General features: G+C 31.6%; 3 protein-coding genes across 3 annotated transcripts; 2 read left to right on the top strand and 1 right to left on the bottom strand.

Moving 5' to 3' along the window:
• Positions 1-309: 309 nt before the first annotated feature.
• kud (oligosaccharyltransferase subunit 5 kud) lies at positions 310-1,903 on the top strand. The gene is made up of 3 exons (XM_011063730.2): positions 310-449; positions 519-878; positions 1,117-1,903. The coding sequence occupies exons 2-3, from the start codon at positions 876-878 to the stop codon at positions 1,354-1,356; spliced, it is 243 nt and encodes an 80-aa protein (XP_011062032.2). The 5' UTR covers positions 310-449; positions 519-875; the 3' UTR covers positions 1,357-1,903.
• TSG101 (tumor susceptibility gene 101) lies at positions 1,606-6,176 on the bottom strand. The gene is made up of 8 exons (XM_011063723.2): positions 5,800-6,176; positions 5,626-5,710; positions 5,474-5,539; positions 4,943-5,106; positions 3,205-3,325; positions 2,885-3,114; positions 2,392-2,747; positions 1,606-2,288 (listed from the first exon to the last, which is right to left on the bottom strand). Exons 1-8 carry the CDS (start codon positions 5,851-5,853, stop codon positions 2,102-2,104), a joined length of 1,263 nt encoding a protein of 420 aa, XP_011062025.1. The 5' UTR covers positions 5,854-6,176; the 3' UTR covers positions 1,606-2,101.
• Positions 6,177-8,285: 2,109 nt separating this feature from the next.
• On the top strand, positions 8,286-12,929 carry LOC105150555 (mitochondrial import receptor subunit TOM70). The gene is made up of 9 exons (XM_011063722.2): positions 8,286-8,453; positions 10,091-10,177; positions 10,599-10,772; positions 10,892-11,099; positions 11,214-11,349; positions 11,412-11,766; positions 11,852-12,085; positions 12,196-12,425; positions 12,591-12,929. Exons 2-9 carry the CDS (start codon positions 10,091-10,093, stop codon positions 12,733-12,735), a joined length of 1,569 nt encoding a protein of 522 aa, XP_011062024.2. The 5' UTR covers positions 8,286-8,453; the 3' UTR covers positions 12,736-12,929.
• Positions 12,930-13,226: the final 297 nt, after the last annotated feature.

Genomic DNA, 13,226 nt, shown 5'->3' with positions numbered 1-13,226 from the left:
GTCTGCTCTAAAAACCGCTCGTCACGCACACTATTTCCTCGCGACCACTCGGTACGCGATTACGCCACTGTTCCAGCGGCTCTTGCAGCTACCCCGGTCGTTCCTGACAGTTACGACGTAGACAGTTACAACGTAAATGACGCGAACGCGGGACGATGCACGACGATAGTACGATGTACAATGATACCAGAACCAACGAGAGAATCAAGTGCGATCAAGTACGGTTGGACGTGCAGTTGAACGTGATATCCACCACCGGACGCTCTCCAGCGCGAACAGGCGCTCAAGCGTGGAACACGACGTACGGAGAAGGTCGAGAACGGAGAAGCGCGGAGACTCTTTCCTTCTTTCACCCAGCTCGGCCTTTCTTCTCCAAAAGTCCGAAACCGTTAAACTGCACTCTGCTGCACTTTCGTTATTTAAAATGGAACACCGGAGAGAGAAATATTGTATAACGCAAAATGAGCTATCTGAATGGTTTAAATTGTACTTTTTTTTTTCACATTTTCTGTTTTCAGGATGAAGAAGATATCCGCGTATTTCGTATTTTTATATTGAAATGAAAAAAAATGCAGCGCAAAGTGTAATTGTAACGGTTGAATGGCCGTTTTATCGACTGAGACAATAAAAAAAAAAAGAAATATTTGCGGAAATATAATTAAATATGATTGATGCAAGATGACGTCACGGTAGAAGCAAATACTTTCATTCCGCTAACTATCTCGATAATTTTACGCGCTATGCTTAATCGCGCTAATGCCAGCTGATGCCACGATGTCAGCCTGTTTGACGATTCGTTGCGACTCACAAAGTGTTTGACACTTTGACCGGAGTATTTTCTTTCGAACTACGTAGACACGCATCAATTTCAAAAAATGGCAAGTAGCAATTGTTATTCCTTACGTGAACAATCGAAAATTCTTTCCTTAATTCTTTCCTCTCGTAAAGTTAGTATAGATCCAAATCACGTCTAACCTTAATCGTATTCGCCTCAAGAAATACGAGTAAAAGAACACAGAAAAGATATAAATTTAAACCAAGTATAGGTATAAATTAAATATTTGCGTGCGAATCAGCTGTTTTGTTTCTGATTTAATTTTTTGTTGTTGATTTTAGGTTGAAATCGAGTCGATGACGAGATACGTCTCGCCGGTAAATCCAGCTGTCTTTCCTCTGCTGGCTGTGGTTCTATTAGGAATTGGAGTATTTTTCACGGCCTGGTTCTTCGTATACGAGGTTACCAGCACGAAATTCACGCGAGATATATGCAAGGAAGCACTAATTTCATTGGTCGCAGCGCTATTCTCTAGCTTTGGAGTATTATTTCTGCTGCTCTGGGTTGGAATTTATGTATAGACAACTAGAAATTATGTATCGATAAGGAGTTAATATTTTTACTGAGCAAATATCATGTATTTGTTAAAAAAAAAAATATATATATATATATGTAATATGAAATATGGATTAGTTTTTTTAATTTATTTTAATAGAGAGAGAGAGAGAGAGAGAGAGAGAGAGAGAGAGAGAGAGAGAGGATACACAATAGTGTAATTAAACTCGGAAAGATTTCTTGTAATAATCATTGCTGTAGAGACAAACACATAATTCCGAATATTTTATATTGTGCATAAGTTTATTCAATCTTTATCACAATGAAGGCATGAAGTTTGTAATACAGGTACACAACGAGTTTTGTGACACCTCAAGAAAATAAAGACTCGCATTCGTTTTCTATAAACATAGACTATAACGTTATTAATCTCATCATGCAATATTATAGTAATAACATATATAGTTCTGTGCGAAAGAATTACATCATCTACTTCCATATTTGAACGTGCTATAATTACTGTATCTTCATTAACATATACATTCTATTAAATGTTTTTCTTGTAAAATACAAGTCTTTTTTTTTTCACTACTTCATACAGAGAAGAATATGACGTTTATTGTCGATGAAATAATCCTCTGTGCTTTTCGACACCGATATATAAATTATACATGTTCCATTTTCACCGTATAGCACAATGTATGTATGATATATTTTATTTAGAACAAAATGAAATATTGCAGTTTAGGATGAAGCGCATGAGGAATATGTTTAACCGACCAAACCGGCTTTCTGTCGACATCTCTGCATTAATGCTCTCAACATAAATTGTCTACGTGATAGTTGTCGAACTTGCTTCAGGAACGCATCTAAATCTAATATGCCGGATCGCAGTCCTTCAGCGAGATAGTAAATAGCATCTTCCGTGGCTGCTTCTTCGGCAAAAGCATTTAGCATTCTGGAAATTAAATGATGTTAATCAAACTTATTCATTACAATATCAATTCATACTGAAAATTCATAAAATTATTTAGCAATAAAATCGTTATTTATATGCTTACTGTTTATACAAAGGCGCTATAGTAGTAACAGCTTCATCGACATCTATCGATTGATTATCAGACAATTTGGCAATCTCTTTTTCTAATTCTGCCTCCTTATCTTGTAAAATATTAACATTTTTTTCGAGTTCCTGTTTCTCTTTTTTGAGTTTATCAAAAAGATCTGCCAAATGCGACGAACCGCTCGTTAGCTCTTGCTGCGTTCGTCGCAGCGTCTCGAGCTCGGCCTGTAACTGTGAGAACTGTTCCTTGAGTCGACGCCGAAGCTTATCTTCTACCGCAGACAGCAAGGATGCTCTTATGTGCTCCTCTGTGATCGTGCCAGATCCACTGGAATTTGGTTGTACCGTCGGCGACTTGCGAATAATTACAAATATTTATTTAATCTGATATATTTTTCAGTAACTGTTTAATAATAATTTGTACATTATAATTAAAATGTGAATATTAATTATAAATGCCTTGGGCTAAAAATAAAATAATAATTGTATACCGGTTGCGTGACTGGTGGATACGGTGGATATGAACCACTGTAACTTTGTGGTGGATAACTGGGCGTGGTTCCTGCATAAGAACCATAAGAGCTTGGATACGGGAATCCTCCGGATGCTGTTGGGGGATATGGCGGATACACATTACTACCACTGGAGTATTGAGAACTTGGTGGATACGGAGGAAAGCCAGAACTTGATACATTTCCACTACCAGGTACAGGCATGAATGCTGCATGACAAATTTGTACGAGGTATTTAAATGAGACAATAATAAAAAATTTTTTAAAAACTTATTATGGAACTCTATAAGTGTATTTACACTGAACAGGATACGGTGTCGAACTCTGTTGCGTTTCTGATCTTGTCTTAGCATAAACTGGAGGTTGTTCCCCAAAGGTAACAATCATAACTTGAATTAAAGCAAGCAAATCTGAATTATGCTGCAATATAAAAGAATAAATAAATAAATATTACAGAATTATTCATTAGAATAAAAAACTTGAAGTAACAAGATTCTTAATGTTCAAAATCCGACAACGAGATATAAAAGGCTAATAAGAATCAGAAAAAACTTAATAAAACTCCATTATTCGTTTAACATAAGTATAATTAAAGATAGAAATAATAAATCAAACTGTAGAAAGTACAAAAGTTAAAACACTAGAATACAATTACGTACATGTTTCGACCTTATATTTAGGCCCTCTTCAAATGTAAAAGTTTTTTTACCCGGCATAGTATAATATATTAGGTGTTGGAATTAATTCGTAGCGTTTTACAAGTGATGGGAAGTACTTTCATTAATGTATTTTTTAATGCTCATGTGAAATAAATAACATTCTTTCATTAAAAACGCTACGAATTAATTCCAACACCTAATAATACATTATTCAAAAATTAAGAAAGCGACTGTTTCGTTGCATAATTGGATGAGTGAGATAAAACATTGTTTATTATCGGAATGTATGATTTATGAAGACCTTCTGTGTCCGTCTGTAGATTAAGGCTGTTACTTTTTTAATGTTAAGCATTTCTGAGAAAAGGCGCTTATTGTAAATCGATTCTTCATCCAAGATTTGAATATTATTCCAATCAAAATCATGACCCAATTGCGATCGATGATCTGTTATTACCGATTTAGCTGATGTTCCAACGTATATGATTTCGATGTTCTGAAATCCGAGTTTTCAGCTTTCTCTCAGTTTGTCCCACGTAAGATGCGTCACAGTTATTGCGGTTTATTTTATAAACAACATTAGATTTCGAGAAAGAGTCCAAAGGATCTTTATGTACTTTGATAAATTTCTTTAATTTATTTGTATATAATAAGAGACCTTGATACCATTTCTATTGAATTGTTTGAATTTTTCATATATTCCGATAATAAACAATGTTTGACTTTGTATTGCCAAAATTTATCGCAATACAGTTGAATCCGTCGAGAACGATAGATGCTTTTCGTTACTTTTTATTTTATACATTGGATGTTACATACTTATTACGTGATATTAATTTTTTTTTATCGCTTTTGACATCGAAATTTGACGATTTTTCTATAATATTAACATGATTTTTCTCAATTGTCGGATTATGAGGTGAGTTTTTACAAGAGAGACGTATTATGCATGTTCTAAATAAAAAATTTTAGATTAATTTATAACATTTCTATGTTTCTTAATGTTCTCTTTCAAACAACGAGAAATTTTCGCAATCAATCGCTTGACGAGCAATTTTCCGTTTTCTCTGTTTTAACACTCATCCAATTATGCAACAAAACAGTCACTTAATTTTTGAATAATATATTATATTACGCCGGGTAAAAAAATTTTATGTACATTTAAAGAGGGCCTAAATATAAGGTCGAAACATGTATGTAATTGTATTCTAGCACTTTAACTTTTGTACTTTTTACAGTTTGATTTATTATTTCTATCTTTAATTATACTTATGTTAAACGAATAATGGAGTTAATTTATTAAGTTTTTTCTGATTCTTAGCTTTTTATATCTCGTTATCAGAATTATTCATTTTTAGTGATCAATAGTGAATCTACTCACAGGCACCCAGTCATGAAGATATGGCAAATAAATTTTACCGTTGTGATCCACAAACATACTGACTTTAATATGCATATCTGCTGTTGGCTTAACGTAACACATAGGTGCATTATTAGGATGAGTATCCATCAACCATATGCATATTGGAATATTGTAACAAGAACCTAGAAAAGGAACAAGAAACAATTTTTAATAGCTTTAAATTTATTTAGTTTTGCAGCACATTGACATCTTTCTAATATAGTGCCTGATTGAACATCAAATTATTAAAAATTGCTTGTCGATTTAATTTAATTTGTGATATTATTATAGTAGTTTGTGTTTATAAGTCCGGAAAATCAATTTGGAGCACAGTTCAAATGACTATAAGTAGTATATATGCATGTGCATATATATATACACATTATATTATTTAAGAATTAAAGTTCCGACTTCGACTGTTATAAGCTTTAAATTCTTACTTGTTATATATTTAATAGTTTATCATACGATTAACATTTATGTTTAAAAATTACTCTCAAAAAAGATTACCTTTGTAAACAACTGGTATAGTTCCTTGCAAGTTGAGTAGTTCTTTACGTGAGCCATCATTGAAAACTAGTTGTGAACGGCAAATAAGTTTAATGATCTTAGGAATATCAAGAAGCATATTTAAAATTATTATCACAAATAATTTTACTTACCAAAAGGTTCAATTTTATACACCAAGCCTTTGTAAGTATTTAAGACATTTATTACATGCTTCTTTGTTATATCTGGATTTTGATACTGAAAAACAACATTCTCTTTTTATATTACGAGATTGATGTGATGACATCATTATAACATCATTAATGTAACAATGAAAATGTTTATACCTTAGATATGCCTTGTCTAATCCTCCCCTCATCAAATGGCGTCATTTTCACCATTTAACGTAGCTAAATCGAGATAGCGACAGATTCTGCTATCTCCCTATCAGACGTGTCCCAATCAAGTATCAGGATAATTTTTTAGACGTTACAGAAATGTAATAAAAGGCAATTATCGTCGAGCACGCTTGTGTCTGTGTTATCATTGACTGTCTCGACGGAATCTTGACACGATGAGATTATCAAAGGGATTGTTGCCAAGAATTTATTAATCTGTCTCACATACGAATGTGGAATGCACACGAAACGTCATCATGAACCATCATGAACTATTATGAATAATTTGACATCACTGCCGTAGCTGTCGTTCAATCATGAACTATACAAATTATCGAGACTTTAAACGCGATACGCTCGACCAATCGCAACGAAGTCACAGTATAAGTACATACATATAGACAACTTTTCATGTGGTCTCCAATTTTTAGCATGCATGCGTCTGTTCTAACTAAGAATATGGCTACCTTCAATAATCACATTGAATAGGAAATGCAGTTTTTCAATCCAATTGCATCCAATTGAATCCAAAAAAAGTATTTGTTATTTAAAATACGCATTCAAATAGAAAAAAATTTCAATCCATTTTTATCCATCCTCGTTTGCTGAGTAAGCCATAGTCGATTATTCTCCTCATATTCGACTATAATTGGTCAATTTCTTGCGACTTAAGGATTAAAACACCTATTGCAGATCCGAACTAGCTCGATCTAGAGTCCCTAGCAGAGAGTCTGATCAATAATGTACTTCAATTTTTATTGGCCAGAAAAGAATATGACGCGACCAATCATTGCAGTCGAAAAATTCAAGCGCGGCATAACTTAAATAACGGAATGGAAAAAAAGAATTACTTTAAGTTCAGCACCGACAGCGATGAGATACTATTAAAGACCGACATCTTTACGAGAGTTTGCATTTGTGTTAATGATCCTTCTACAATAAGCCATTAGTCATAAATCAGAAATCAGAAGCTAAAAATTGACCAATCACAGTCGTTAATTTTTGCTTCTAACTTCTGAAACTTTCTTGTAGAAGGTCATAATATTGAAGTGATTAAAAATAAAAAATATAATGTACTAATTTTATGATTTATTTATAGTTTTGTAGACGTGTTTATGCATTTAAAACTCATTCAATACTCGATTTTTCTTTAAAATTGTGATTTCAGTGTTATCGTCAAAGTTTGATTATCAACAGAAATAATAAGTGCAGAGAAAAAAATTGTAATTTTTCAACAATATATAAGATATAGCTATACATATTTATTTATGGGGCATTTATGTAACAAAAAATCATGAATTCAAAAATGGCTAATATTTATTAATTCCAAAATTTCAATAAATATTAGCCAAATATTTATGTTAATTTCCCCCTAGTAGCACAAATTATTGGCGCAATATTGGGAAATGAATGTACAGCCAATATTAAAACATTGAATAACTAATATTGATCCAATATTGTAAAGCTATTGTTGACGCTTAATCATATTTAGCCAATATTGGTTCAACAATATTGGGCAAATATTGGGGATTCAATTTTTACCTAACGTTTTACATTGGCTATACATTGTTTTTCAATATTTCGCTAATATTAGGAAATAATGTATAATCAATATAATGTATAAATCAATGTATAATCAATATAATGTATAATCAATATTAGACATAATTGAGTGAAAATTCACTTATCTACGGGACTCGAACCTGAGATCTCTGAACTCTTTTGCGTTATATGCTACACCATTTCTTCGATTGATAAATATGTTACTTAATTGTACATATATGTTATAAACAATCTATCCACAATATATATCCAATAATAAGGACAAATAAATAAATAAATAATAAATAAATAACAAATAAAGGCAATATTAGGTAATGATTGACATGCGATATTGGTACGTATTATATTAACAATATTGGTATTACATTGGGAAATATTGGCCAATGTATCCCCAATATAACCAATATTTAGCTAATCTTAGCCAATAAATAGCCAATGTTCTGTGCTACTAAAGATTATATCAATTATATCATTATTGTCGATAATGTCAGCGTTCAATTATTTCCGAGCTCTTTTTGTATGGACGAAAATTTGCCCAGGCGATCATTAATATTATAGTACTTGGTCGGTGATATAAATATTAGGTAAATTTCTTAATTTATCGATTGATCAATTACATTATGCGCAAATGCAGCTTTTATGAAACAAAATTACATTTGCGCACAGTGCGATTGATCAATCGATGAATTAAAAAACTTGCTCATTGTTTCCATTGTACTGCGTTATACTACAATGGCTGTCGGGAATTCCACACTTGATATTAATCGAAAGAATTTTTCTGCTTAGCGAAAAAGGGAAAGAAGGGGCTTCCGGGAACATCGCTATATTTTATATGAGCTTTTCTTTGTCATTATATACTGATCAGATAATAAGATTACGACGCAGAAGAATGAGTAGAGACGACTCGCATGTCATTCGAGTAATTGGCCTGAGTATAATCGCATCGTAAGAGTAGTGAATCTTCACGCGTAAACAATTTTCACGGAAAAGAGGAATTTGTGCGCGACAGACTAAACATACAGATATCAAGCAATATCAAGGTAATGCATATTCGTGCACAATTGCGCGCAAATTTCGAAAGACTACTTGATTCAACCCCGGACGTGCTCTCTTTAATCCAAATATTGCATCATCTAAAATTTTTGACAGACTTGAAACATTGACGAAATCTGGTCGTATTAATTTCCAAAGATTTTTTTCTCGGAAGGCAGATTGTATTAAATAAAAATTATATTAAATAAGTGCATAATGTACGGAAAGTGTTACTTGCCGTTCATCGTAATCTGGTATAGTTTTCACCGAAATTCTCGCTAATTCGATTCCACTTCAGTGCAAATCAAATTTATAGTATTTTGTTTCTATTAAAAATAAAGATTTATTGGATAAAAGCTGGAATGAAAAAAGCACAGTTAAATATGTTTTTGACATATAAATTTAATTTTATGCAACATTAGATGATTCGATGGAAATTAGATCTCTTATGAATCGACAAGTTATAAATAGCAAAATGCAATAGTAAACCCATTACTGGGGTATAAGAAGAAAAATAAGATAGAAGATGCGATGCTAGACTTTTCATAATGATCCATTGTGTGGCCTGTATTCAGAATACGCTTACAACAATGTTAGCGCGCTAATATGCTATAATTTACATTACGCATACTATAGAATTTTAGAGATAAAAGCGCGCTTTTATAAAAAAAACATGTTCTGAATACGGGCCTATGTATGTTCTGAAAAAATTAAATATTTCGCTTTTTCTACATTCTTGCATGATTATTTTCAAGGATGCACATTATCTTCAAGGTTCATCTTCTATGTCCAGTTATTGTTTGCTGCAACTTTGGACTAATTAATTAAACACATCATCACATTTAAAAAACATTTTTGTTTATGCCATCTTTTCATCATGAATCATTCTAATATTTCATTGAAACACATATATTTAATATACTTATTAATAATGATGTAAAAAGGAATCAGATTATCGACAGCTGAAAGGAGTGATTATAGTTGCATTAATTTTTTAATTTTTTTATTTGCATTATCCAGAAAATTTGTATCTCTTTTCAACATTAAAAGTTCCTTTTTTTGATCATACAAATCAAAAGATTACTCTGTTTTAAATTTTTAAATCCATTCATCTTTAAAACTGTAAATTTTAATTATTTTATGAATTGTAGAGTCGTATGTGTTGCATGCGATAGTACAGATTCTTAAATCATTGTATGGAGTCTGTTACTGATATGTACTTCAATTTGTGAAATTATGATTGAAAGAAACATGTTCAAAATCTTGAAAAGTTTTGATAGATTTTTATCTAAATCTACTTAAAATAGAAGATATAAGGAAAAAAGAATATATGATTATTAATTCTTTAACACATTTAAAAATCAGCCTGGAATTCAGTTAATATTGATTTAATCATGATTGATTTAATATTAAGTTTCTGCAGTAATGATAAAAGTAATTATTAAAAATCTATAGGATCAAAATAAGAAAAAACAGGAAAATTATTAATAAGATATTAAAATTTATGTGTAATTCTACACACACACACACACAGTAATAAATAAATTATTAAGTTATTAATATTCATGATCACTTTTCATCCTTTGTATTGCAAAAGGAAATTAAATGCTAAGTGAACAGAAAATTTGTTTCAATGCATTTTTAGATGACGCGTAGAAGAAAAAGTAGATCTAACGGAAGGAAGCATAGTGATCAGCCATCCAAAGTGTTTTCTCTAGTGGCTGAGACAGAGGTTGATATCATTTGTCTATTCTGAAAGTGCCGATTAGATTGTGAAAATCCATTTATTCAAAATGAAAAAGAATATTTTTCTCAATGTTGCATTTGATGCTGCCTTTTAGATCTTAATCATCAGAGTTATGAATTTATTTGCTTTCCCTGTATCGTTAGTAAACATATTGTGTCATTGATATGTTTAGATGCCGTTATCATGAGACAAGTGTCATAGATAATGGCTGCAAGTATTGTTGAATACTTTGTAATAACGAGATTATTACAATGCATGCGATAATGGATTTTTACATACGATAATGGATTTTCCTAATCGATAAAGACTTTTAGAGTATATACTTGTTTTAAATATGCCTATAAATTTATCAACATCAAAAAAGTAGTATTTTAATGACAAATGCAAGTAAATTCTTTTGTTTTAGACTCCTATACAAAGAGCACTAAAGTATAAGAATGAAGGAAATGTCTATTTCAAAACGAAAAAATATAATGAAGCCATTGCTGAATATACTAAAGCAATCGACATTTGTCCCAAGGAGAATAAGGATGAACTCGCGATTTTTTATCAAAATAGAGCAGCTGCGTATGAGCAATTGGTATTAAGATTTGTAATAGCCATAATAAGTTTAACATGAAAATTCGATTTCAATTGATTGTCAAGTTCAATTGATCGAAGTTGTTGGTGATATGGGTGTACAATTGTTGCAATTTACAGAAAAAATATAGTTCCGTGAAGGCAGATTGTACAAAAGCGTTGGAACTAAATCCAAAATATATTAAAGCTTTGCTACGTCGGGCACGTGTATTGGAGCAAATGGGGGATTTGGAAGCAGCCTTGAAAGATATGACTACCGCGTGTATTTACGAAGAGTTCTCTAATCCTATTTCCCCTGTTAAGATAGAAATAATCTTGAAAAAACTTGGTAAGTTACATATTAAAAACACTTTGTATTAAGTAAAAAATTATTCACAGCAAATTAGAAGAAAATTTGAAACATAACAGAAATTTAATTATTTGCAATGAAAATTATTTTTAGTGAAACAACATGCTTATGAAAATTGGGCAAGCAAAAAGTTATTTATGCCAAATAAGCCTTCCATCGAATGTTATATTACATCTTATTCTACAGATCCAGTGTTTTCTAAACTTCGATGTCCAGAAAATATTCCAGAGTAAGTATAGGCAGAAAATTGTTTTTGTGTATGTGATTATTTACTTTCTAATGTGTTATTAGATTTTTCAAAAAGCCACTACAAGCGTTAAAAGATACGAAATATGATGACGTAATACCGTTGTGTACGGAAATTATTGAAAGTCCGGAATTTAATTCATTACCTTCAACTAAACTCGAGGTGTTATTATTACGAGCTACATTTTATACACTTTTGGGCAAATACGAGCCTGCATTCAAAGACTTAGAATGTATACTGAACATCGAATATGCACCCGATGATGTAAAGATAAACGCCTTGTTAAAGACAGCGGACATACATCTAGAGTTCATGAATCTAGACATGGCCTTCATGAATTTCGAATTAGCCATTAGTATAAATCCGCACTACAGCGATATTTACTATCGCAGAGGACGGGTATTAAGCACATTAACATTGAGCATATTTTTGTCGCATGCATATAAATGTACATATAAAATAATGTAACATTTCGTAATTTCAGATATATATGCACATGGGCGAACTGAACAAAGCTAAGTACGATTTTGAAAAGGCTCTTGAATATGATCCAAACTTTAGCATGGCATGCATACAAAAATGCTATACAGATTATTGTATTGCGATGTTAAATAAAGATGTAAGATTAGTTGAAGCGGCTGTGAGAGCTTTCGAGAAAGTTTTGGAAAAATATACAAATCTTCCTGAATGTATATGTTGTTATCAATATTATCGTACGGTATATAAAACTACTTATAATTAAAAAAAAATAATTGGAATAAAAAAAAGATAGACGGAGATAAATTATTTACATTTTGATTCATTGTTAAAATTTTCAATTATTTTTAGATGATGTCCGAAACTCAACAGTACCAAAAAGCTCATAATTATTTTATTAAAATAATAAAGAAACATTCGGATGACACATCTATGTCTTTAGTTTATCTGCAGAGGGCCTTTTTGCAATTTGATTGGAACGGTTATTCTGATAAAGCTGTGGAATATCTTAAAAAAGCGATAGAATTGGATGAAAAGTGCAGGTCTGCATATGAAGCGTTAGGATTCGTCGAAATAAAAAGGTATGTTTCCAACCGTTTCTCATAATTATTGTACTTAAAATTTTTTGAATTAACTTATTGTAGTCACATACATGACTTATATAAAGAAAGTTGTTTTTAATGAAAATATTCTGAATTCGAAGATGTTTTGGTGAAAATATTCTGAATCCATTTTTTTTAATTTAGGGGAAACATAGAAGAAGCAATAAGATTGTTTGACAAAGTTTTAGTATACTGTCGTACATTGAAGGAATTGCTAAGCCTATATTACTCGAGAGACGCAGCAAAAGTAATACTTAATGTCAAGAATCAATTCGGAGAAGCAATCTGATTTTTTTCAGTCGTTGTCTTGATTCAGATGTACGTGTTGTGAAGTACGGAAGAAACCATCAAGGATTTAGTTATGATTTTATGTTAAGAAAGCACTTTTAACACGATATGTATATATGTATGTATACATATATACATCTATTTGCGCGCGCACTCACTCACTCAAAGTGTCCTAAAGATTGAAGAGGTTGGAAGAAGGAGGGAGGGGGAGGGAGGGAGAGATGAGAGAGAGAGAGAGAGAGAGAGAGAGAGAGAGAGAAAGAGAGAGAGAGAGAGAGGAGTATATGTGTGTGTATGCATTATTATTTTATATTAAAGGTTTAAGTTTTTTTGTAATGAAATTTTATTTTTAACTATATTTTATTTCTATACTGCTTATGCAATAGAAGTAAATCAATTATTAATAAAAAGCCTTTAAAAGCCTTAAAAGTCGACACTGATTCTTGTGCGAAACATAAGTTAATTTATTAATATTTAAGTTTATTAATATTA

This window comes from Acromyrmex echinatior, chromosome 18 (genome assembly GCF_024713525.1).
Source record: "Acromyrmex echinatior isolate Ae372 chromosome 18, ASM2471352v2, whole genome shotgun sequence".
NCBI classification, from domain to species: domain Eukaryota; kingdom Metazoa; phylum Arthropoda; class Insecta; order Hymenoptera; family Formicidae; genus Acromyrmex; species Acromyrmex echinatior.
This window is presented reverse-complemented; position numbering and strand designations above follow the sequence as displayed.

Excerpts from the sequence above, each read along its gene's own strand:
- TSG101 (XM_011063723.2), bottom strand. The coding sequence starts at position 5,853 with ATGGTGAAAATGACGCCATTTGATGAGGGGAGGATTAGACAAGGCATA. Across the intron at positions 5,711-5,799 it reads TTAGACAAGGCATATCTAAG|TATCAAAATCCAGATATAAC; the intron begins GTATAAACATTT and ends GTTGTTTTTCAG. Across the intron at positions 5,540-5,625 it reads GTATAAAATTGAACCTTTTG|TTTTCAATGATGGCTCACGT; the intron begins GTAAGTAAAATT and ends GTTCACAACTAG.
- LOC105150555 (XM_011063722.2), top strand. The coding sequence starts at position 10,091 with ATGACGCGTAGAAGAAAAAGTAGATCTAACGGAAGGAAGCATAGTGAT. Across the intron at positions 10,178-10,598 it reads CTCTAGTGGCTGAGACAGAG|ACTCCTATACAAAGAGCACT; the intron begins GTTGATATCATT and ends CTTTTGTTTTAG. Across the intron at positions 11,350-11,411 it reads TGTCCAGAAAATATTCCAGA|ATTTTTCAAAAAGCCACTAC; the intron begins GTAAGTATAGGC and ends ATGTGTTATTAG.